At 45.7% G+C, this 26,249-nt stretch overlaps 2 protein-coding genes and 1 long non-coding RNA gene across 5 annotated transcripts in view; 2 read left to right on the forward strand and 1 right to left on the reverse strand.

Moving 5' to 3' along the window:
• LOC119168557 (protein-cysteine N-palmitoyltransferase HHAT-like) overlaps positions 1 to 9,689 on the forward strand; it is a 76,220-nt gene extending 66,531 nt beyond the window's left edge. Inside the window, exons 9-10 of the mRNA XM_075867743.1 lie at positions 6,518 to 6,656; positions 9,496 to 9,689. Coding sequence (XP_075723858.1) covers positions 6,518 to 6,656; positions 9,496 to 9,689 — 333 coding nt within the window. The remainder of the gene's footprint in view (positions 1 to 6,517; positions 6,657 to 9,495) is intronic.
• Positions 659 to 3,981, forward strand: LOC142765360 (uncharacterized). Of its 3 annotated transcripts, XR_012884206.1 has the most exons (4): positions 659 to 1,046; positions 2,016 to 2,094; positions 2,288 to 3,600; positions 3,687 to 3,981. It is a non-coding gene; the product is annotated as an uncharacterized LOC142765360 (long non-coding RNA). The 3 variants fall into 3 exon arrangements; XR_012884204.1 differs by having other exon boundaries at positions 687 to 1,046; positions 2,288 to 3,981; XR_012884205.1 differs by lacking the exon at positions 2,288 to 3,600 and having other exon boundaries at positions 688 to 1,046.
• Positions 9,690 to 11,248: 1,559 nt separating the features above from the next.
• Positions 11,249 to 26,249, reverse strand: part of LOC119167500 (uncharacterized) — a 35,609-nt gene continuing 20,608 nt past the window's right edge. The window contains exons 3-5 of the mRNA XM_037418987.2: positions 22,386 to 22,423; positions 17,709 to 17,897; positions 11,249 to 14,763 (exon numbers count right to left, since the gene is read on the reverse strand). Of these exons, the coding sequence (XP_037274884.2) occupies positions 14,518 to 14,763; positions 17,709 to 17,897; positions 22,386 to 22,423 (473 nt within the window). The 3' untranslated portion in view covers positions 11,249 to 14,517. The remainder of the gene's footprint in view (positions 14,764 to 17,708; positions 17,898 to 22,385; positions 22,424 to 26,249) is intronic.

Raw genomic sequence — 26,249 nt, forward strand, 5'->3', positions numbered from 1 at the left:
GGAAGGAGGAACAGCTGTAAATGCTCTCGTAACGCAACGGTTACTCCCCGGCAGGACACCGCACACAAATATGCATGCCGCCCTCATTGATATTTATGGGCCAGATTATTGTTTGTTCTGTGTGCCAAACTTCACCAAGCCAAAACAGTGATTTATTTTAGCATCCGTAGATAATAAGATAGCAGCGCTGGCTGAACACAGAAGGCCTCAGAATACAGTACGGCAAATACCTAACACACGCAGCAGCAGAATGGAGAGTTGGCACGTCAAAGCGGACCGAATGCCGAAACACGTGCAAAACAACGATAAAAAAAGCCTAGACACGCCGTTCGTCCGCGAAGTAAGGGCGTCAAAGTCGATCAATCACCGAAACACGTGCATAAGGAGCCCCCCCCCCCCCCCCCCCCGCCCAGATACATCGGAGAAGAAAAAAAAAAGCGCACCCAGACGCGCTTCTCATCAGCCATACACTTAGTAGCACGCTTCACCGTGTAGTTTGAGGGCAGAATGACAAATCTGCGCCATCTGCGCCCGCACGACAAAAGTGGCGCTGGTGTAGCAAACGATGCAAGTTACAAAGTAATTTTTATTCAGTGTTTATGTTGACTAGCACTAAATAAAAATTACACTCAACTTTTTATATTTATTTACGAGTTTTAGTGTACCTCAGTTTTTTTTTATAATTGTTTTAGGAGAACACACTGAAATTATTGCGCTGACGCCTGTGCTGCCACTGCTGGACGTTTTTTTTTTTTTTCGGCGCAACTAGGTTCCCGTTCGCACTACTTACTCATTTTCATATGGTCTGTGGTTGGCGAGCACATGGACGGGCGAGCTTGTGAGCTATGTTTTGATCGTGTGTGTGTGCCGCAGATTTGCGTTTCTGCTTATTCGTGATGAAGGTTAGTGTATATTTATCTTTATGGAGCGCGAAGTAGTTGTGGATTTTGCTGCTGGGTGGAACAAACACATCGTAAACACGTCTTCAGCTATCTGCAAGCCTGTTCGCTCGTCGGACAAAGGACCGAGCATGCATCAGCGTGCAGGTGAGTGGCATTTCCAGCAACATTTATTGCTCTTACAATACATTGTTGAGTGGTTGCGCTATTGAAAGAGAAATGATTTGCTCTTATTCACCGTATCCATTGCTAGCCGTATCGGACTAAATTACCTCTATTACCGCCTGCATACCCTCTTGCTTCCCCTGTCACCACTGCAGTGCCAGTGTACTTTTGCAGTTAAAAGTTCATTTCCGCAACACTACCTCGCTTGAAAAAACATTGGGGCTGGGTTGTACCTGCATTCATACTGGCACTTTTCTACCATTGGCTTTATGTAATGTTAACGGCTGAGTGTTGGGGCCTTGGGCCGCATTTTTAGATATGTAAAGTGTATGTAAATCAGTAAGTGAACAAATCATTGTCGCATCACTTCACTGGCATAGCCAGGCGGTTGCGCACAGAATTTTTTTAGGCCGGGCGTAGGGAGCCCAAATTGACGACCATATTCGCTTGCCCGGCCTATTCAGATAAGCGGACCCCCCCCCCCCCTCCCCGCACGCCTAAAAAAAAAAAAATCTGCCCACATCACTGCGTCAATTGCTTCACCTCTGCGCTGAACGTACTATTTTATAAGCGCACCATCAAGCGAGCAGTTTACATATTGACAGAACAATTGGAGGAGGAATGACCCAAATCTTTCAGATTTCTTTAGTGATGTAAAACCTTAGCAAAACTGAATATTGTAAAAGACAATCATAAATGCTGTATGTTCTCGTTAGCGCTGTCATTATTCTGCATCATGAAATCTTTATGCGCTGTGAAAACTTGGCATGCCGTTGAAGTCACATATCGACGTTAATACCAATCGACGAAAATTTCGACAACCTCAATAACGCCGTTTGGGATTTGCCGCATGCACATAATTCGGCTGATTCCCACTTGGCTGTTCTTAACCTGACTTCACTGCTACCAAATGAAACAATATTTGATGCATGTCTTTTACTTTTTTTTCAGGGATATGACACAAATTTGGTTATACTGCAGATAAAGATGCTCCCAACGATGCTAAAGTACAGAAAGCAAGTGAATTTTGGTAAGTGCAGACTTTTTGTACTACGTATATGAAAGCATCGCTTTTTAGGGGCAAACTGTGCATGTGTTGGCCAGAGAATAGTTCATTATGCCACATGGTTACACTGGCACTGACAATTCGACATGGCTCCGCTGGCCCGTGTGTGTGCTCACACTGTTACCGTTAAGATAAAATGTTTATGTTTTCATTGCAGGGATTGCTGTTTGTACTAAAAAGCCAACTGCCAAGATTTGTTTACGCTGGTACTCCTAAAAGTATGCTTTCCCCATTTACATGGATTTTGGCTTGCACAAAGCATAACACTTGGGCCTAGATTCACAAAGCTGTCCATGCGCAGGCCTTCATAACAGCGTTTCTTGACTTGCCTTTACCCTGTTTTCTGCAGATGTTTCGTGGGTTTAAAAGTGCCACAGCATGTTGACCTCCCCCACTCTGAAATATTCGCGTTCAAAGTTCCGCAAGAGTGGGCTCAACTTTCTTGTGCACCTCCTTGCTGTTCCAAGATCCTGAAGTGTTATGCTCTTACTAGAGGTAACAGTGTTTCTAATGTTTGTATTTCCATCACATTGACCAAGTATGCGATCTTGGCTTGACTGGTAGCACATCCTCAACAAATGTCTTTGTGGCACATGTAGAAGGCAGTACAAAATAAATAGGCAGACATTCACACCGGGAGCTAACTTCTAATAATGCTTTTTTTTTTGGAAACCATGGTGTGCTTATTCCAATTTGTCTAACAAGCAGTAACCTGTTTGGCTGTGAACCAACAAGACGTTGAACTAATAAAAGCTTCACATCTTGTTGCTCTCAAATATATATGTATTGGCAAGCTATCTGTGACACCGTCAAACAAAGAATCAGAATATCTGTGCATGCCTTAAGATATATTGCTTCGTTTACATATCTCGTGGCTGTGACTCGTCAACCGAGTGAACAAATGCACCCTAGTTTACTAAATTTAAAGCATTTTTTGAAGGTAGCACGGTCTACATTTATTTGTCTATAGTTTTGTCCAGCCGTTTGCGTCAGGTACAAAGAAATATACTGAAGATTATCATGTAGCCTCTGCAAATGGTTGCTTTCAAGCAGGCTTTGCATGCTTGGCTTGTGCCTACAGGTATTGCACAATTCAAGACGCAGCAGCGTATGATAGAACAGTAGAATCGAGAGCAACTATGTGCACGAGCTAAATAAGTATTTTAACATGAGCGGACAGTACGTGTTATTTGCCACACACATGACCTCATTTAGAATGCCCATTGGTGACTGGGCTCATAGAAATGTAACTCAGCTGTGTATAGGAAACAAGTTAACTGAACCTAAGGGTATCTTTAACTGTTACAAATATGCCTTGTATAGGTGCTGCACATTTTCTTCCAGAATATTGCTGTCCGAGACATCATGTGAAGAGTGTCTACCACATCAGCATTTATATGGCTTGCCAAGTAACGTTTGGCCGAACCTTCCTTTTTTTCACATTTCGTTTCGCAGTAGACATCCTAAAATGTAAGCGCTGCTTCAGTGTGTGTGACTCATTCTTATGAATTGATTCTGGCATGTTTAACCCCACACTTCTATTTTTTTTCTTGCAGCAATGAGATGCTTCACATATGCCTGCGGTGACGTTCTGCTGTGCTAGCCTGATGGAAACACCAGCTGCGAAACTTGAGTTCTTCAGAATTGGAGAAGTTGCCCTTCTCTCACCAATGATGACACAGACTGCCCTATGCTAAAAATTCAAGATTGTTTTTCCACGGATGACGCAGAAAACCTTTGATGTATTATGGTGTTTGTTTAGTGCTGGCTGTGGTGTGGCGAAGTCTACTTTTACGTGTGGTCACACGTCGCCTCATAAAAAGAACAATAAAGCATTTATTTTCCTTTCAATATTGTCCACTTTTTGTGTTAGAAGCACCCAAGCAGTGCTCTTCCAAGGAGCTCTCGCCATGTGTTAAGCGTGTGACAAGCATACTCGAGATAAATACTCATTTCCCCAAGGAGTAACTGGAAGCATGTGCAGTTGGTTTTCAGAGAGTAACTGCAAACACGTGGGAGGAACGGTAAAGAGTAACTGTTGCTCTTAGAAGAGCAGCTGGTGGGAGTAAGGGTTGGTCGGCAGGGAGCAACTGGTGGGAGTAACTGTTGGTCTGCAGGGAGGAACTGGAGGGAGTAACTGTTCATCCCCCGAAGGAGGAACTGAAAGGAGAGCAACGGTTCCTCCCTCTGCAGTTACTCCTTTTAGGAGAGTAATGGGAGTGGCAATGCAATTGCTCCCTGAAAGGAGCAACCCCTATACCCCTGTTGCTCCGTTTTGGCTTAGAGTGTGGTTGGGTTTGCGTTACAAAATCGGAACAGGGTGATTCTTACAGGGTACACAAGAAAGCGTTACCGACAAGCGGTGACCTTTAACTTTTATTGCTCACGGCAGGCATATATGCATTGTTTTTTACCCCGCTGCGGTGGCCTAGTGGCTAAGGTACTCGGCTGTTGACCCGCAGGTCGCGGGTTCGAATCCCGGCTGCGGCGGCTGCATTTCCGATGGAGGCGGAAATGTTGTAGGCCCGTGTACTCAGATTTCAGTGCACGTTAAAGAACCCTAGGTGGTCAAAATTTCCGGAGCCCTCCACTACGGCGTCTCTCATAATCAAATGGTAGTTTTGGGACGTTAAACCCCACAAATCAATCAATTATATACGGCGTCTCTCATAATCAAATGGTGGTTTTGGGACGTTAAACCCCACAAATCAATCAATTATATGCATTGTTTATTTCAAATACGTTAAAGCAAGACAAGATCTTCTGGCGTAATTCCCCGCTTTCTAAAAAAAAATTCATTTGTTTCCGCGACATACAGAAGCTACGCTGATACGTCACGTAGATTTATTGGTATATGGAAAAATTCACTGATTTCGCGAGTGCGTTTGCTTTGCTGTGTGCTGATAATCAAGGCTTCTTCGAACTGGAGGGCGCTGTAGAGAATAGTTATCGAAAGTATTCTTCAGCATTGTGCACATTATTTATGTGATTGCCAGAGCGGTCGTTTCGACAGTTTTCTTCCTGCCATGGCTTACATAGCGACTTCGCTCTAAAGTCAGCGCTTGCCCGGGTCATTTTCGGTCTTGCTGGCGCTAAAATCACGGTGTTATTATTCCGTAGATCATATTTTTGGTCTCAGCTGATATACAGATTAACCCAGCCCTGAAAAAGCTTTCTTCGCTTAGCATGGTTTCGGGTTGCCTTCAAAATCGGAGGAATTACAACCTTTCTGCAGCATCTCTGGTTTCGCGCTTCCTCTGTGATTGGCCCCAAGGCAGAGATGCGCGCCGCCAGGGAAGAAGCATTTGCCCCAACCATGGAGGAAGAAAAACTTCCTTCCTTCGCGGTCTCAACTAATCGCAAAATCACAACGCCTGACGAGTTGCGCTGCCAATTAACAATAGGCTGCGCCATAATCACCGGTTAATTATTTTTAAAACACTGTGCCCCACCGTTGCTACTTTCGGGCCACATACGATCGGTGCATGCGCCTGAAGAGCAGCACAAATGTGAGGAGTGACAGTGAATAGATTGCCCTAGCGAATTAGTAGAGGGCTAGAGAGATACTGTTGACTTCGTGACAACCCAGCTGCCCGAGAAAAGCAAATTGCGTCTCTCTGTATTTTGACAAGCGATATACACGTTAATCCCACAGCTAAATGAAATAACCTGAATATAATCGCTGGGAATACGAATTATTTACGAAATAGGCAGTACCAGCTCTGCCAGCTGTCATAGCAGGTTTCCTAAAGTCAACAACGTAAATGCGGAATAGCGAACGAATCGTTTTAATATCACGCTTAAGTTCGCGCTAAGAAGTGTTTGGTGATGAGTAATACAAAGACAGAAAATTATCGTCGTGCGAAGGGGTCATAGATCACAAAACAAAAATTGTGGCGTCAATACGACGTCGCCGGGAAGGGTCGTGACGTGACGTCACATGGTGACATTGTCACATTGACATCCTTGCATGGTCAAAGGTGGGCTGGTCTCGAAGACTGTGCAAAAGCAGCCATGGTGTCTCCGATCACGGGGGCGATGCGAAACCACGTTTGGTACTGAAAGCATGCGGAATGGTGGCGGGCCACGATCAACTAAGTGGCTGAGAACAACAGAGAGGTGGCCTTGGCTTTAGAGTCGTCTCAGGTGAACCCATAAGGAACCCTGTAGGCTTTCTATTTTCGGAAGTCTGCCGTTATGCAGAATAATTTATATTCAAAAATACACACGCAGATTTAAGTGATGAGTGGTAGTGGGGTCCCTATTGTATCAGGAACGTACTCGCATTTGTTGTTCGTATCATGTAACCATTTCATGTAATGCCCATTTCAAGGAGCCATTCGCCTAATTAACTGAGTCGCACTGAACTGGAGAGTTTACACCGCAGGTGATGCAAGGCGGATCTCTCGGGGAGACCGTCCTCAAGGGTGTACTCAGCGCGATCAACCTGGTCGCAACGTACGGCAGCTGCTTCTTTTTCCTGTCTAATTACGACATTGCGAGCGGCGCAATAAAAAAGCTGCTTGGTAAGTGCCCTCCGATAGACAGACTACCTTGAAAGCGGTCGTAGCCTGTCAATTCATTGATGTCCGCGCATTTAATTATTTCGCAAAATTTTTAGAAACATTGGTGGTCTTGTAAACGTACAAGTTATAACGAGTCTATAATTAACACGAAAAAATTGTGGGTCACTCCACTCTGAGTGAATGTTTGGGGGCACCCTGTCTACGCCCCCCCCCCCTTTTGTTTTCGCGCCATTTCCGCTCACACCGCAGGTTCGGCTTGACACCGGTGTTTCGTTTGTGTTTCTCTTGCTTTCGCCTTGGTATTTTGCTTGCGTCATCGCCCTTTGGCTGCTGTGTGCCGTTTCCCTGTGGTAGGGCTCACCAATCGACAAAGTCGTTCTGCCACTCTTCGTCGGCACTGCCGCACTCTAGCGAGCACGCGCTGTGGTTTTCGGCGAACCTCCACAGCGGCGTCCACGGCGGAAAACACCCTGCGGCAGCCGGTGCTGTTGTATAGGATAAATGGGTCGGTAGATGCTACGAACAGCCCTTTTATAACGGAGAGGGAGGGGGGAAGTGGCATGTGTGCCCCCGCGCGCGACAAACACAAGCACATAAAACTTTCTTAATTTCGCCTAGGGTCTTTTCTGTATACTTCGATTAAAACCTATTTTTCAGGTCTCTCCTCAAGTTCACGCACTAATCATTCTAAAAAAAAAACGACTTCATAGCCCGCTTGCTTACCCTTCACGGCAGAATGTCCTTATTTCCTCCCCCCTTATATATCTTTCTCATTTTTATCTAGTTTTTTTTTCGCCAATACCCTAGCCATTTCTAATTTCTATTGCGGGTGTGCTCAGCTTTTCATTCTGGTCCCTCAAACTCAAGGCTTCGTATAGGCTCGGGCCCAAACGTATACACCTGGGTGTATATCTCCGCATTGATGCAGAACATGCACCGTCGTTTTCGTATTTCCCCACAGCCTGTGTATCGTCCTGATTTTTTTTTACTGAGAACGGCAAAGTGCTTCCCCTCGAGTTACCATAAAATGCCTTTCTCCTTAATTTCGTTTTTGTCCATTCGGTATAGTTACTACGGTATAGTTACATTTTTTTTTCATTTGTCATTGCTACCATCCTGTAAGTCGTCTCCACCTCTGACTTTTTGATTCATGCGAAACGACTGCAGCCGCGTGGGCTGCTGCGCAGCGGCTGCGATGGACGGATGAATGGATGGATGGATATGGCTCTACCCTTAAGATCGGGCGGTGGCTAGCGCCACCAAGCCGTAGTACTTAATGAACCAAAAACTAGATTAATTTTTTTTTCTTTAAAAAGTGAGTTTGAGGATTCTTACTTTGCAGTGAAGAGTTTAATTTTCACTCGTGCCTTGACTTTAGCCACCAATCAGATAACCTCCTTCTAGTTAAGTCTACCCGCTTAAGGTCTATTTTGCCCTCCCGGTCCCTAAACCCCAGTGCTTTGAAAAACTCTGCGCCATTATCCTGAACTATAGGGTGAAGCCCTTTGCAGAACATTATCAAGTGTTCGGCAGTTTCCTCTTCCTCTCCACACTCACTGCATACTGTGTCTACCCCTTTGTATTTGGCCCGATATGTCTTGGTTCGCAGTACTCCCGTCGTGGCCTCAAATAGTAGAGAACTACCCCGAGTATTATCATAGATCCTTTCCTTGGCAATTTCCTGCTTAAAAGTTCGATAGATCTCTAGTGCGGACTTTTTAATCATGCCCATTCTCCACGTGTCAGTCTCCGTATGAGAGACTACTGACTACCGCATGAGACTACCGCATGACTACGACTACCGCATGAGAGCGCCCCTAGCAGCGAAACCCTCAATACAGTGGCTGGAATCCTCGGAAACTTTTCGAAGATCGGGTGGTGGCGCCCTTTCTCAGACTAGCGGAGGAGCTTGGTGGCTGTTTCGCTTAGGACTGCGTCACCACGAAGGGATGCCGTTGGCCTTCGGTCTATGCGTGCGTTGCGCCTAAAAATCCGTACTAGTGGGAATGAAATGAGCTGTTCCTCCGGAGAAACGCTACCGCACTTACGCACATTCTTCTCGTGGAAAATCTGAAAGCAGGAACCACAACTGCATATTACTTTTGGCAACTTGAAGGCGGAATGTGCGATATTTGCACTCGTTAATCTTAGCCTTTTAAACTAGTGTATTTCACCGCCGCATTTTACACGTACAGTTTCCATCGGAGCTATATAATGCACAATGACGTGAAAGTGGCGCCCTCTTGATTCATATAGGCTCCCGTCAATAACAAATTAACTGTAACATGTTTGGTGTGTGCTGCTGGGCTAGTGGGGGAGCCATGATTTTCGAAAAAGCAGTGCATAAAAGGAAACGAACACACAAAAAGACACAAATACAAGCGCTGTACACCGGTTGTGTTTGCGCCTTGTTATGCGTGGGTGTTTTTGTGTCCTTTTGTGCGCTGTTTCTCGGAAAATCATCGCTATAATGTTATCTTGCTGCAGCTATCTCTTGAAAAACGAAAGTGTTGTTACCGCTGTTGCTGTTTTGAACACCGCATTTATAAATAGGCTGGGAAGTTCTTCTAAATATTGTAGCCATTATTTTATAACTGAAAGGGTACATTTCTGCATGAATACATAGTTCTTCATGTGCTTTTCAAGTCGTTCTAAGTGACGACTTGAATATTTATGCAATTCAAAGAAACAAGATCATTCCAGTAATGCTATATAGTAGCATACAATACTACTGAGCAGATGTACAAAGAGGATGACCCTTGCCGTCACCCCCATAGCACTCGTGAACTATTTGATGTGTGGCGGCAATTCTTGTTCTTTTTTCTTTTACGGATTGCAGTGTTTCCGTTCCCACTGCTGCCGGTGGTTCTGGCACTTTACTGCAACGCCCAAGTCGCCATGGACATATCTGATTGGGAGAGAGCACGACAGCCCAATAAGGTCGATCAAAGTGTCTACGAAGGGGAAAAACTGGAGGCCTTAAGCTCATCACCTTGCCTGCGTAGGAAAAATGCTGTTCCTTCTGGAAAATAAAAGCACCATGCGTTGTGATAAACAAAAAAAGTTGCGAGAGTTCCTCGTGCTTTCAGTTAAGACAACTCGATGCCGAAAGCCTTGCCTTCTCTCTCAACTGATGTACTGATGCTGCACCGCCCTAACAATGCCTCACACGATCCCTTCTATGTTCTATGCTTGCCGGTAGATACTGCTTAGCACAATTCATGCCGCATTGTCTGAGAGCATTCTAGGTAGCTTTCGGATCATCTTTCTGGCTTGAGCGCGCAAACACGAACAGCTGAGTTTATTCTGGAACAAACTCGGCCACCAGCGACAACGAATGCTATACGCCACATGTATAAATGTCGACGCATGTTACCGCGGATCAGATTATCGACGGCCGACGCTCTGTTCACCGCTATCGGTGCATAGCGTGCATTACTTGCTGTAGTTTCACTTTCAGTTTACCGACCTCAAGTTCGGTCAAATAAAGCGTTTCAACTTGGACACACCGAGTGCTGCCTTCGTAGACGTCAGGACTCCGTGATAGGACGAAAGCATTCCGCACATGACGTGTTTCGCATTGCCTCCGTGATCGGACCATCTCTGACCAAGCTACGATGTGGCGCGAAAGCATCATTTTCTGACTTCACGTCACGTAACATCTCTGTGGCGTCTTGATGACGTCGTAATAATGTCGTAAGTTTTTGGTGGTCTGTGACGTCATGTGATGCCGTATGGTGACGTATTCCCATGATCATGGTCTGTTCCATCACTCGTCCTCGAAGCAGCAGGACGCCGACGGTAAAGTTTTGCATTGATAAGCCATGTGAGGCTTTTGATTAACAATTGTTTTGGGGGTGCAATGTAATCTTCAAGACGATAGTTATAGCGCGAGAACAAAACGACGACACAGACAAGAAGTACACAAAAAACAGACGTGTCCTTATTGTCTCTGTGTCGTCGTTTTGTTCTCGCGCTGTAACTATCGTCATGCCATACCAAGTAGCCCAAGCTGCCACACTTCTAAGTAATCTTCAAGTTCGCCTCCTTATGGGCTTGTATCCTGGACAAGTCCTGGAAGCAGAAGGTGTCACTGGAGTGAATGTTTCCACAAGCGGTCGCGTCTTCACGGAAGTTTCAACTGTTGCTGCTTCGAAAACGACAAGACCAATCGCCATGGTGTTTGTGCCAGGGACACCTTGTGTTCCAGGAAATTCTCATCGCTTTAGGCTTCCATGTCACCCTGAACTTCCAATGTATGTAGAAACACTCAGTCATTTTTGTATAGACATGGCAGGCATCTCAGCTATATTCACACACCTGGCGGAAGGGACTCTGACATCACCATTACTCATGCGGGCTTTATTGTAACATTCTTGTTCGGTCACATGAGAAATAAAGACGGGCTCACAGACCGACCGACCAACCAACGTTCCCTTTCATTATAATAGTTTGGTTTACTTCCCCCCAAAGTGAACTGCAGTGCAGTAAAGTCATTTTGAAACTTTATATATATTTTTCTTGAAGCACTTGCCAGATGCTCTTCTCAGTTGCTAGAACTGGCTATGTATCAAACTAAAAAACACAAAGAATCACGTGTGCATGTTTTATTGCTCCCTTCATCGAGGTCTGTACAAGAGAAAGAAAAAAAAAATGTGGTTCAATCAACTCAAAACAAGAAACATAACAGTATGGCAGTAACGGGATATGAAAAAAAAAGTAATCGTTAAACAAATGGCTAAACTGCTTTCCCTTCTAACGAAGCAAACATGTAACGTATTGACAGATAGGCATAAGGGGGGATTGGGAGTTTGCGGGAAGGTAAAGAGAGGAGGTACACAATGTACACAGAGTTCGACGCAAGCTGTTGGCATAAATACACTTGCAAAGATCAGCCGATGGTCGTGTAAACTTAACAAGGATATTTTTTGTAGCCCAATGGTTAGAACACATACATGGACAATACTGTGTGAGCTGGCGACAGGTACAAGCGAGACAGCCTGACTACACGGGACAACACAATACACTCGCTCGTACAAGTTAGCTGCGCTCATAACACACAAAGACAGTGACGAGAAAACTTTTTGGACACAACGCAACCAGGCTTATACGCTCAGCCCCGAAACAAGCATTCTCAACCAGCGAGATTGTCGTTTACCGCGCGACAAAGGAGGAGGAGGGTTAGCGTGACAAGAGGCAACGCGATTAACCTTCATTTGAAGCCCGCAAGAGGAAGAGTGCAAAGATTTCCACCATGCTTTCTTCTGCATCATTTCCATTTAAGCCTACACCGGCAAAACCAGAAAAGCACAGTTAATATCTAAACAGCCGAAGTGGACTTAAGAAGGCACAATATCAGCGTTTATTTAGTCCTTCTTTCACAATCGCATTTCTCAAGCATGCTACAAAAGCTCCACTCCCTATTTTCTGGGGTTAGAGATACGTGGAAACTACTACGGCACAGCCCAGCTTAAAAATGAGTAGTAAATACGTGCCACAAGTTGATCGTATAACTATACTACCACTTAGTCTGCCGGTAAGATAGTTTGGACAGATTCTCAGGCCAAACGAGGCACCCAAATAAACAAAACCCTACCATTCATGCAGCAGCCAAAGAGTACCCACGAACGAGGCGAGAAGAAAAGCATGACAGCTATTCACATCAGTGGCGGCACGTTACATTAGTCTCACAAACAAGTACAGAAAGCAGACAATAACATATGTCCACGCACATTGACGCAAGAGGCACAAAAAAAAAACCTCTATGATAGTATGCTAGAAGAAAGTGGCACAGGGATACGCACTGCAATTTCTTCAGTGCGTTGAATTTAACAACATGCGACGTCTACGTTGTCGAGCGACATAGAAGATTCTACTCAATCTACCGGGATCGTGTACAAACGCTCACAACGCAGAGCGATAGTTCGACATACAAATACCTTAGACACGCTTGCTTTAAAAATGAGATGCAAACAACTAACTCGTCAACAATAACAACTTCATTTCGAGACAAGGTCACAACGCCTTTGCGATGCGACAAGTGTTCGCACAAGCACTTCAGAAATTTTACAAAGGCGTTGGCTGTATGTTGCTTCTACTGGCCAAAGAGAAGAGCACACTGGTTGACCTATGAACTTGTACGAGGTCAGTGCATTTGTAGCGTTTAGAACAGCAATGCTACCGGAGATGTTGATGGGTGTTTCTCTATGAAGCCGCATATACAGCCAAGACGACTGTCGTAACATCCATTGATTGTAGTGACCGTGAAGCAAGATACCTGGAATGATTTCATGCAGCTCCGCTTCAGCTAATGGCAATGCCAGTCGCAATTCTTAATGCCTTCGCACGCTACATCTGGACCATCTGTTGGTCAGAAAACGTAGGACTCAGGATACCGAAAGAACTTGCGTTGCTTGAAAGCTACCGACATTCATAGAACTCTCGAATTCATTGCCCTCTGGAGCTTAATAAGTCACACGCATTACGTTCACACTGCAATAGTGCCCCCATGACATGTTGTGAATAGTGCAGCATGCTTCGAAAGCGCTCACAAAGATAGCACTTCACTCGGCCGCAGGCTCACTAGTAGGGGCCAGTCGACTCACAGTCGGCACTCTGTGAGTACAAACTTGACCAAATTGGGACAGCGTGCACAGATAATTTCTCTAAAACCACCCTATGCATGTACACTGCTTAGCGTGTCTTACAAAGGCTGTAAGAGAAGCTTAGTCAGTTGAAAAGAAAATCCCAACCCTACAGCGTATTTCATCATTGAAACGTACCCTTATGTTACACACCGAGCATTCAACTTCGTATAAAAGCGTGGCGAAAGGTTTGTATTATCGAAGCGAACAGGTGACATGCGAAAGGATAGTTACAAATGCCTAATGGAAAGATACTGTCATCACAATTGTCTGTATGCACGTGCGCTGTATTGTACAAGGAATGAACCAGCGAGAGCGCAGTTCACGTCCGTTACACGCGTGTACCACGTGCATCGCCAGCGACACCGTATCACGTGTCGCCGTGATGTCGCGGCAAATAAGTGCCACCCAGATGGCGCACATCTCCTGAGCCGTGCATTATTATACTTCACCCTTGCTTCGAGCATCATAACCTATTAGAGTCCACTGTTCTCCATCGATGATGACAGCAGTGCTGTGAATCATTGCCCGTGGCGTGTTATCAAGGGATCAAAGGGATTGTGCCGTCTGGGTGGCGACGCCATAGTTTGGGAGGCAGTGTCATGAATTTCTTGTAAGCCAAGTAGGCTTGCTAAGCAACCTGGGCTATAGCCATGAAAGCGATGATGGCAAATCGGAAGAAAAAAAAGCCCAATAAAAGTACCACCGTAATGGACAATGCCTCACCTGCATAACGTTAACTCTGCGCATCTGGCTCGAATACTAACGCTAGGCTTAATTATATAGGCAAGCTATATAGACCAACGCAATTGCTGAAGCGAATAACGGGGACACATGCCATTTGACAAAGTAGACTCATTGTATTGGATGAAGTGCCGGACTAATATGGATCTAACTAGTCCAGAAGCACCTTACGGCTATGGATGGGGAGATTTCCGTTCCAGTACATTATTTATAGATACCCCATAGACAGATGTTGCCAAATGCCGAGTGTAAATGTTTTGTACTGTTTACGTATAATCTATGGACGCTTAATCCCCTACAGACCGTGTATGCACTAAAGTCCTTCCTATAGATCAGCGAAACGCATTTCTGCAAGAGACCACTGATTTCCATGAAATGTATTATCCCTTCGTGGACCTCTAAGAATGACAGTGAGTCGCGGTGCAGTGTAAGGCCGTGTCAAGCATTTTGGTCTCCTAGGTATCCGTTTCATTCTACTTCTTGGCGGCTGCGGCGGCGGCGCGACCACTGAGCCTGGCGCCGTAGCCCGGGTACAGGGCTTGTCCCCTGGAGACGTCGTCGTCGGTGAGGAAGGGAGCGTCCTCGACGCCAATGTTGTCGTTGACGTAGAAGAAGTCTCGGGCGTTCTGACACGGCACCGCCTCCTCCGGGAAGGAGCACGTGAGCGTCAGCTGGTTGAACACGGTCTGGTTGCCGCAGAAGAAGCTCCAGTGGTTCATCTGCGGACGCAATGAATCGCCGTCAGAAAGGTTATCGAAGTGTGGGGGTTGAACATGCGAAAGAATAGCTTGCACTGACGCCATGATGGTGCCATCTTAGGGGCCTAGGAGATGAAATATCTGTAGAACTGGACAACATTGCAAGTCTGCTGTAAAAGAGATGAACGCCTAGTGGTGTTGCGTATACTTAGGTCCTCGTGGCTGCCTTGTGTTTGTAGAGCTCGAGTACAATCACGTTGAGAAGGTACTTCGATCCACTACCATGGTTTGATCTTTCTATGGTTTTCCACGTATGTAATAGTTGAGTGCTGCACTGCGAAACATGTTCTGAGGTGAAGCACTTGACAAAGCCAACACGGATGTACATTATAAATACGGTGAGCTTTAATGCAACAGATCACTTCACGTAACGTACAGCGTTAGGGTTAGGTGGTTGCCACAGCAACCTAGTGTTTGTTTTTTCTCCCCACACAGAGGTATAGATGGCGAAACTTGGGTCATTTTTAAAGGTTACCGCACCATAAAATGACATTTAGCAATGCATAGTAAGATACAAACTTGCAAAATGAAAGTATTCAAGAGTGATGTACAATATGCCTCGCACCCACTGCGATCGAGTTTACGTGAGAGAAAGAGGAAATATCGTGAAAAGAGTGGCGGGAAGTAATAAGCATTGACCAATAGTTGAAACAAAAGTAAACACAAAACACAAAAACAGTAACATAAAAGAAAAAAAAACAGAAACAAGGAAAGAAAGACACAGCATTGTAAGGATGTGAAGGAAACGATCTCGCTGTTCAACTTATTTCATCTGAACTGCCCAAACGACTCACCATGCCAGTGAGTGATACCGCGCAAATGTAAGCGGCTAAGAGAGGAATTCAGCTTCGGAGTATCGCCATGAATCACTGGTAATTGAGGTAAGTGAGGGGACCACCCTCCATAGCAACGATGATACATTTGAATTGCGCGTAACAGGAATCGCTTTTCGTTCGTTTCCATAGTGAATAATGTCCCAGCGAGGAAACCGAAACGTATTTGCTCATTCTGTTTTTATGCGTGTCTGCGTTCAAGTTTCACTTCATGAGATTAAGGTCTTCATCGCACAGTGTGCACCATGGCTTCGAAAAGATATGAGAAAGCTAAAGGCTTGCACGAAAAACATGCTCGTTGCTAGCTTCAGCAGCTGAAGTACGAGTCTTCACTCTACTCGCGAAATACATCTTGCTTGCCCAACAGCAAACCATAATAGCAACGATCGATTGTATAATACAGAATACTGAGGCATGTAATGTTGTAATACAGGTGTAGTGGTACACAACTAACAAAACCGACGGGGAACTAAATCAAATAAATGTTCGAAAAGTTACAATATAGTGTATCCGAGTTTCCTGTCCCCTTGTTCAGCTATACAAAGAACGTCCGGTCAATAACGCATAGGAAAGACTTGCCATGAAATGTGTGTGAAGTTCACGCCCTTATCAGCTCATCAAAAAAGTGCCGCTGAGTTCACAAAGCGGTGTGCGATAGCAGCTCTAGTGAGAGTAGACAGATGACGTCTGCGCTCACAACGAAGCAGAAATAATGGCACCCGCCTTCGCCGCTTCAACATCGGCTTAGGGCGCAGTCGTTTCCCCCGTCCTTGCATAGCTTCAGTCTACCGGGGAATGCATTCAAGTGAACAGGGGCTGGTGCGGTTCAAGCAGCGCCACGCTGCTGTTTCTTTCGTCAATTTTCACCCAGCCGTAAGATGGCAACACATCACTTTCTGCTTCAAGGCAACAGGCGTACTAGTTATTTTACAGTACCTTTTCTAGTGCATTATACATCTAAGTGTTTTTGCGTATGTGATACTGGCCTGAATCCGCCTTTATTGTCTACGATTGCATGGTGCGATAACGTCAGGCCATGTATTACGCTGTGCGAGGTGATAGCGTGCTTCTGCAGACCATGTTTTGCGTTTGAGTCGCATGTGACGGGCATTGAAGTTTGAAAAAATGGCACTGTCTGCGCGTGGGCCACCCCAAGTGTTCTGGGATGCAATACAACCGGGTCACGTTTGCTGTACTGTTCTGACGTTGCAACGAGACCCATCGCCGAGTTTTCGCTTGACAGAGGCATCGAGTGCGTTGCATCTGTTGCTACGAACAGCTGCAAATGTTACCGACGGGTAAGCCAACTTAGTCTTCAAAATGAATTTCAATCAGTGTGCGTTTTGCGTCTCGCATTCAGTTCGTGATCATGCTATACGCCAACCATTAGAGCTTGTTCGCCTAAAAAATAGATTGCGGGTCTCAGTTTGGCTAACCCTGTGTGTTTAGATTAAGAACTAAAGTCATTTTATGCTTCCAAGCATCCGTACTGTTATAGGCAGTGTTGCCTACATTAATAGACACTCTAGGCTGATATCTTCAGACATCGGGAAAAAGAAACCCTTATCAGACTCTTCTATACGCGCAGCGAGGAAAAAAGAGCTTTGTCGCTGTAGCAATCTTGGTATCACGAACAAGCTCGACGAATGCTTCTGATGCCTAACTTGACCCAGCACGAAGAAGGCTGAAATTTCACTACAGTATACTTAAGTCGACATCATACAAGTTCTGAAGACGAGCTCTGAATTCACACTAACTCATTAGTTCACCTAACAGCTTGTGCCAACTTTTGCGCCTTGACCACTAGTAGATGATATTCAGGGGCTTCTACACAATCAGCTGTGTAATTCAGCTTCTCCGAGCACTGTGTCTGTGGCAATTTTTTTTATTGCGACTAAGATATTTTCAGCACGCATTTGTTTCATCACCCAGTAACTCCTTTTCTCGCCCCTTGACACACCTATCATTTTAGTGTCCATGGCTCGCTAGTCAGAAATATACTACATTGCTGACTAAATATTTAGCTTCTGTCTTATCAAACGCACGTGCAGTATGTGCGTAAGCATCGCCTACCTGTTCACTGCCGTCGGCGAGCACGACCGGGTGGCAGATGTGGAAGATCTTGCACTCGTTGTCCGTGTCGGCGTAGTATCCATAGCGCAGGCCCGCGCAGCTGAAGCTCGTCTGGTAGCTACCGACGATCAGCTCCGCGCCATCTGGGAGCTCGTACGCGGCGCGCTTGGAGCGCCTGGCCGCCTCCTTCTGCGCATGCGCGTTGACCGTCCACAGATTAGCACCGTTGCAACTGAAGACAACGGGTGTGTTCTATAGCAGTAGCCAGCGCGGAAGACAGTCGTATACCTCGACTACTTAGACATATTCGAGTCCACGTAACGTATCGCACTTGGCAGGTTTTGGAACTTGACGCCAGTGCACGTCTAGAAGAACGCTTTCTATGAAGTGCTGGTTATAGCAGCAATAAAGGATTTCGTATGCGCTAGCACTTTAAACAAATGAGCGCCACTTAGCATGATGTACCCTGTGAAAGGGCATCATTCTTTCCGACACTATGGTTTATCCTCTACCTGTCGGTGTTTGTGGAATCATTTCTTTTGCTATGAAACAAGGCTCTTACAAACAAGGTAATGAAGAGATATGAAAGCAGTGCCCTAGACGGTAGGCCTTTCTCCATTATGTGTTTTTGATTAATGGTGACAGACTAAATGCTCCCTGCTAGGGCAGGTGGGAATTACTAATAGTAACAAGAATGGCCTCTACATACCATCGCCAACACTTTCTGAAGTAAGTCGTTGTGAAGTTCAAAGAATTAAAATTTCGATCGTGAGAGGGTCATAAATGTGCAAGTATACTGATGTTCAGGCTATTAAGATGCCTTTAGCATATTGTTATGGTAATCGAACTGCGAATACTCTAACGGTTCCAGCACCAGAATAGACGCATTAGTACAAAGCGGAAGAGAGCGCAAGTCCTTCTAAGCAGCCCAAGACAAAGTACTTCCAAGGAATGTCGCACATGGCTGAATAAGAGAGTCCGTGGCAATCACCCGTCTTGTACATCAAGTCGAGGTCGGAGAATGGTCCACTGGGAAGGTAGTGGCATTGTGCTCTAATTAATTACCGGGCCGACCATCTGCCTTTCGAGGTCAGTGATGCTTGGGAAAAAATTAGCGCGGCAGTTGGTGTGCGACCCCCCGCGACACCACCGAGCGACGTGGCGGGCCTATTCTTCTTCTTTGACCTCGGCCTGCCGTTATTGAGGTAGCCGCTGCGAACGCCGCAGTGCGGTGGTTCGTTCCTGTTGTGTGCAGTGTCACAGAAGACTAGTAAGGTAGGACGTAGTAGCACGAAATTCGGGGGGGGGGGGTATAGTCTGACCTAATGATCCAGACATCCTTCGATGTTCCTGCGCCATGTCGTTCACACGCAGCCACTGAGCGGCCAAGTTCCGATGGGAGACAGTGAGGACGTGTCCAACGAAAGTGGCTGAGTGATACGGCGTTCCGGTCCGATGCATCTTACAAGTGTCAGGCAGGACGTTCGGTACGCTGTTGCACGCAATTCCTGTCAGAGAGTATAGTTGGCGTAGAGGTTATCCCTCACAATGGCTCCGGCGCGACGAGTGCGCGCCACCTTCCGGAGATAATTGTCCAATTACGCATCTCTGATATTACGGAAGCAGCCATTGCTGCTCAGCGCTTCTTTTTCCTCTCCTTTTTTTCCCTTCTTTGGCAGCTCATGCGAGTGTAAAGCCTGTAGCAGCCGGCCTCATGTACGCGGTGTCTCGTCAAATCCCGCGAAGATTGCTTGCGAAGAAAGGGATAGTGGCCGACGCTGGCGGCCTGGCGCAACTGCGGCGGCAGGCACTAAGTAGCGATGAAGGAGAAGCGTGTATACAGATACACACACAATGGTCGGGTAAGAAGCGCCGAGCGTGCGCATTCCTATAGGGCGAATGGCGTGATTGCTTCGTGCCCGGGCCATTCATTAAACGAAGCCTACCGGGCATTCCCGTGTGCTGTGGTGTGTCTTTCTCACCTTCCGTGCAGCTCGTACCGGTTTCTGTGACGACGAAGCCAGACTTGCCTCGTTGCGTAGCGCTTCGCTATCTTCACGAGCTGCTCGCATTTCGTCTCGCTTAAACTGACGGCGTCGCGTATGTATTCGACGATTGCAGGGTGATATTAGTGTAGTAAACATATTTTTGTTTTTCTTGTTTCAGGCGTAAGGCCATCTGAAGGCAGAATCACTGACACCTCAAACAATGCTCCTAAACGGTGCTTGAATCTATGAAGATACAAAGTATCTTGAGTCACTTTCTCTTGGCTTTTACACAAGGTACATGTTGACTTAAAATTGATGCTCAATACTGATTGAGATCAACTTACGAATAAAATAAACCATATTGGTACAGGCCTACGGGACTTTTGACGAAGTGAGACAGAGGAAAAAGAAGTGACAGGCTCATGGGCTAAGCCTTCCTCATCCATCATCCCGCCATGTAAAATTAAACATCTCTCACCGTTACAATACTGACGAAAACAAAAGGAAACAAAGTTATTTTAAAATGTGAATTTGAGTTCTGACGTGACACATATATATGGTCATTTTTACCTATGAACAGCCGTCATATTCGTTCTGTTTAAGACAAGAACAGGTAGACCTTAGCGACTGAACACACGTAGCCAAAGCTTTTTACATAGCTTGAATTCTCGCACGAGCGAAAGGCAGTGCGCCGGTGGCCCTTCGTGTTGAGTGAAATTCAGCGTTCATTTCGACTGCATTTTCGAGTGATGTTTAACTAAATCTTGCACTTCCGCTTCTGTGGCAGCTTAGGGATAGTGACGAGGACACTTCAATGGTTTGTACACAGCCCTCACAGAGTCCGCCTCGGTGAACCAGTGGCTAGGGTGCTCGGCAGCTGAACCGAAGGTCCCGGGTTAGATCCCGGCCGCGGTGGTTGCATTTAGATGGAGGCGATTGGGCACAGGCCCATGCACTGAGCAGTGATGTGAGTGTACGTTAAAGAACACCAGATGGCCAACATTTTCCGGAGCCTTCCACTATACACGTCTCTCGTAATCATATCTTGGTTTTAGAACGTAAGAGCCCACAAATTATTATTACAGCCCCCACAGAGTCTTCGATGGTCTATCCAGGCCTGAAGCCGCCATTGGCTCGCAGCCAGTAAGAGGAACGCGCACAGACGGGGGAGGTAATGGCACAGCAAACACGCTTCGTCAAGGTCTACGCTGTCTTCTAGGTTTCCTCATCGGTGTCTTTCGCTCGTCAGCAGCTGCCAACTGGTTTTCGCAACATCCGCACTTTTTAAAGGCTTCTTATTTCTTGGTGTCTGATCATGGCACTTGTTCACACAAAGCACTTGTCACCCGTGTCTTGTTGGCGATCTCGATGATCCGTGTATACGCAGCGCTCTTACATGTGCGTCCTCTTTAACGGAGACGTAGGAGCTGTGGAGCCCCACACGACTCCACGAGAATCCGTGTAGATAATTGATTATCGGTTTCAATGGTAAGCAGAATGACAATAAAAAAGAGAGAGCAGGGGGATGTCTCAGTTTGATGCGGCTAACCCCCCCTCCCCCCCCCCCCCCCCCGACGCGTCCGTCTCTTTTACGAGGTGCGAGTGAGTGTCCATTACCGTCTATGACGTGATGACGTCGGGCATTAAAAGGAAGTGTCGTAAACTTCATCGAGCACAGTTCGCAGGTTGAGGACACATCTTCACGTGAGTGCTGTGCTTTAAAGTCTGCATGTAGCGCTAAACTGCATCAGGGGAAGCCGATCCGTGGGTATGTATCAAAACGATTAAGCAGCGCTTTAGAAACAGTATTAAAAACGCCAATCACCGTCTTTATTTTGTAAAGTGGGAACCTTGGGAGTTTGGAATAGTTTAGACGGACGGGCGACTCGCATGGTGTCCATTGTAGGAGGTGACGCCTTGTAATCGAAGGAAAGTGATATGGAAGTGCTGCTTCTGCGTAGGTCGGGGATAACTTGATGTTGCTTCACAACGCAGATGTTAATCGTAAGTGGCACTTTAATAATTCTCACACACGGTAGTCATGAAGAATGTAATTGAGTTAATAGAGATGAATGAGCAGCCACACCTCTAAGGTGCCTCATACAGTTGCAGACTGTGTCATTACAACTGGTCATTCGTGTCTTGTTAGGAGCATTTTTGTGAACTTTTTCTTCTTCAACGGGTGAGGTATGGGGGCCCGGAAGTTTGATGGAACGCGCCTGTGCGAGGCATTCCTTTAGCATTTGTGCCACGTTGTCTTAAGGGCTATTCTGACAAATTAAAAATCGCTGAAAGGCAGGCTTTGGGAGAAGTTTTCAGCCTTTTATTTCATTACAAGTTTTAAATTTTTACGCATTCGTTTATTTCTAGCAATATATAATTTTAGCGACTGTACGCGTTGTGTTACTCTCTAATATACAAAAGAAAATCCCTCTATAAAAAAAAAGTAGCTCACGCGAAGCTGCCTACTACAAGCACCACAGCCTCCTAAGAAAGTTTCGCAGATCGAGAACGTTTGTTGTGGTTTTAGATTCGAACGTTCTATCACCACATAACGGCTTATTCTTCCCTTATCTATTAATCGCTGCTTAATAAAATCAGTAAGCATAGCAGTACTCAGCATAGCCAAACACTTATCTTGTTAAGCTCTGTTGTGTATAAGTTATAATTACAATACGAATAAACTTACCTTTGGTATAGCTATCGCGACAGCTAGGCAGAGGGCACCTGCAATGAAAAAAAAAACAATTCGCAAAGTATATAAAGCGCACCCGAAAAAGAGTTCGCACATGAGGTCTTGTGCACTTGGGAAAGTACCAGCGTTGCTACGAAAGGTTCAATGTTATTTAAGTTGCACAGCAGTCCTTTCAATGCCCTCCCCTTTACATCGACGTCTTTCTCAACATTTTCTTTGAGAATACAGGAGTGCTGAGTGATAACATCATGTTTTTTTTGCTTTTTTTCTTCTTGTTTGCTCCATTGTAGAGCAATATGTCTGGTAGCGGCTGTTCTCGCTTTCTTTTTCCGCGCGGGAGCAAGCGTACGCTTCAAGAATTGATAATCGCCAAGATAAGGCATAAATACTCGACGTGCGCTTTACTCGCGTGTTCCCCTTCCCGTTGCCTTTTCTCCCTTCCTCGCCGTCCTCGCGCTTTCTGTTTTGGTCTGTGAGACGAATAGGTCTATCTGTGCGTGCGCTCAAAGAGACGCGCACGTACTTGCGGCAGGCAACCACTGGAGGATTCATTGCGACGCAGTCAAAGGATCTTTAATTGATGCAGAATTCATTCGGTCTGGAATGTATCGTATTTGGTCACTTTCAAGGCGCAGAATACAGTTATCTTAAATTTCTTTTAGTTTACGCACACACAACACCTTTATACGATCGTAGATGACCGAGTGGCGAGATCAGAATGAAAGACCAATATTGGAAGCGCATGAAACTAACATCTCTAACAATTCAAATGGCTGTTGCGATGGAATATTACACGGGCCACCTTCTTTCAGTCATCTCAGAGAACCCTTGCAACTGTAACAATGGGGTGTAAGGCGCCGACAAAAGAGAGAGAGAATACAGGAAAGGCGCGGTGACAGGCTAACTAGATTATGCCGCGTTTGCTACCCTATGCACGAAGAGAGAAATGATGAGGTCAAACAGATAAAGAGAGAGAAACAAAGCAATCAGTGCACACATTTCCCTAACGTGCGCCCGGAGTGCACTGTGTCACCGGTGATCGCTGAATTTGTTGGCTTTAGAAAAAGTGTTATGAGATTTTGAGCTCTTCGTACTTGGCTATGGAAGAACATGTGAGCTGAACCTATGTAGTGTTTACAATACGTCCCTGCACAGTCTTTACAAGAAGCTTACCAAGGTTTAACCATCTATGCTGATATGCTGTGAAACGAAGCTTCCAAGTTATTTCCTTGAGTAAGAGGTTAATCATCAGGCCTCCTCACAGCACACTGGCGAGTTAGGTGATTCTGATAGAATCGGGCACAATAGACTTATACCGGAAACAATTAGGTGATTACAGAGTGAAAAATATGGTTGAGTTGTCGCTTAGCTTCAATTTATAAAATATATTTTGCACTTTCAGGAGCTCATTTCGCGTTAATTATTCGCCTAAGACCGCGCGAACACTGGCTGTGCTAACACATTCGTGGTTGATCTGACTTCTTTGGACATTGCACTATCCGGGAGAAACGTTCTTAATTGTTCTTTCGTGCTGAACAAAGTGAACGTCCGTTCTGAAGCCGGTCAAGTTCGGATGGTTGTCTTGATTGCAGTCTGCAGTCCACTCGCCCCATCTCAGGGCAGCAAGCTTGGGTCTGCCGCTATCAGCTGTAGATAAAAGTCTGCAAATAATTGTGGCTCAGATTGCTCTTTTGCAGGATACTAAAGTCAAGACGTGTTCGTGGTGCATTCGAAGTAAACTGTTTTGTGGCCTATGTGAGGATGCTTTGCTAGCTTCCGACGCAAAGAATGCGCAAACACCGAGAAACGAGGACCTCAATACGAAATTAGAAGTTAGCACGACGATTTCCCGTAACGATCCAACACAGAGTTCATTCTGTTCATGGTTTAAAGAGCGAGGAAACATCTTGCCAGTGTATCCTTTTTTTGTCATGCTCGTAACCATTTCACCCATAAATATACACCTTATCTCAGACAGGTTGGCATTGACTATAGAGCAGGTTGTATGAAAATAATCAATAGGTCAATTTAGTGCGCTCCCAAAGAAAGCTGTAGAACATCTCAGTAAGACGTTGAAAGTCATTCCTGCTCCTTTATAGGGACGCTAAAAGCAAAGCGATTTTCCTCGTATTAATAAGGCACAATTTCCGAATACCGACAACGCCACTATTACCGCGAAGTGACGTTTTGTACAGCGAGAAAACGCTCGAAAAAAAAAAATATGGGTGGAAACGCCCCCTCGTATTTTTCGCACCAAACTCCATGACGTCATGAAGTTTGAAGAGTTCATATCCTAAGAGCTCCTCTGCTTCGATGTTATCTTCAAGTGAGGCCAACTATTTAGATTTATGATTGTTATTTTTTGATACGCATACTGAAACATGCAAGTACACAGCTCAATTGGCAGGTACCAGGCCGACAACTTTAATCCGAAGGGGCACAACGCCTGGCTACTTTTGCCTACGATGGCCTTGATTGTATTCCAATTAGGCCGACTCTGTCGGCGGCTTTGTGTCCAACGCGGACATTTATCGTGTCCTTGATTACTAAGCAGCATCACGATTTCCTTGTACGAGGAATTAACTACGTACGCTCTGCACACGCTGCGACATTCGAGCTGATCCGACAACATGTTCCGTTTGGCCATCGCGCATCTACACGACAGAGGCCAGCACACGCGAACGAAATTCGCTGTGCTAATAAAAAAACTATCACTAAAAAAGACTAAAATAACTAGGCACAGAAACAACGAGCAGAAAGTTCGAGAAACAAGAGGACGTAAGCACTGACTCAGAAAGTGAAGAACAAAGCATCGGATTGTAATCGATGCTACGGGTGAAGCTGACGCAAGTCTGGGTATTCCAGAAATCATTCATCACTCGAATTAGAAAGTGAGCTTTGAACTGTCCATGCCAGATGCTATTCGCCCGACTCTAATAACGAAGCCAAGTCATTAACGAAGAAGGCAATCATGCGTGCGAGGCCTGGATGAGGAAGTGGGAACACTAATATGAATACAGCCCTCGCAAGCGGCATCATCAACCTTTTGCGCAATGAGAAATAACGGGCCTCATCCACTCTCTTTTTATTTCCTTCCAGCTGGTCAGTGAGCGGAGCGGAGGTTGAGCGGCTTGACCGATCAGTGAGGCCACATGTGTGTACGCTATTTCCTTCCTGCTTGCACAATGGAGAAGCGCCCATCAGCACAGTTCATGCTGAGGCCGTTATAGCTCTCTCTGACGGTCCATAAAGTGATTGGAAGTATAATTGAGTCGAGAGCAGATACGATCTGGAAATATTAACGGGAAACTCTCTCTCTGTGTGTGTGTGTGTGTGCGTGTGCGTGTGTGTGTGTGTGTGTGTGTGTTGTATGGACACGATATGCCGTAACAAAGGCCAGTTGTTACGAGGAAAAAGTGCGAATGGTCCTGTGGTCCCTGTTGGGGCTGCGTGATCATTTGGCAAGAAGTGTGGGACAGCGGGAGACGAAATTCCTCTTGTATACCCTCGTTTAGGTTGAGTATAGGCATTGCCCTTCTGGAAGCGGCTCATTGCGTCGCGTCGCAATTATAGAACTTCCGCACTTTAACTATATTATAGCGGCTTTGGCGGCGGCTTAATGATGTAGCGACGCGAAGCTTGTCTAGGTGCATCGCAATACTCTCTATGCATCAAAACACATTTTCAACACGTGTGTAAACGGGTATTTTGAACTATGTATATTAAGATATCTACACATTTATAACTCTAGGGTATTCAACTAAGATAAACGCGGCGCAGTCAAATATAAAAAAATTCGGCAGATCCCACGTACCTGGGAATTCTCGTTATGCGAAGTGTATGGAGGTGATCATGTTG

Source organism: Rhipicephalus microplus, chromosome 6 (assembly GCF_043290135.1).
Source record: "Rhipicephalus microplus isolate Deutch F79 chromosome 6, USDA_Rmic, whole genome shotgun sequence".
NCBI lineage: Eukaryota > Metazoa > Arthropoda > Arachnida > Ixodida > Ixodidae > Rhipicephalus > Rhipicephalus microplus.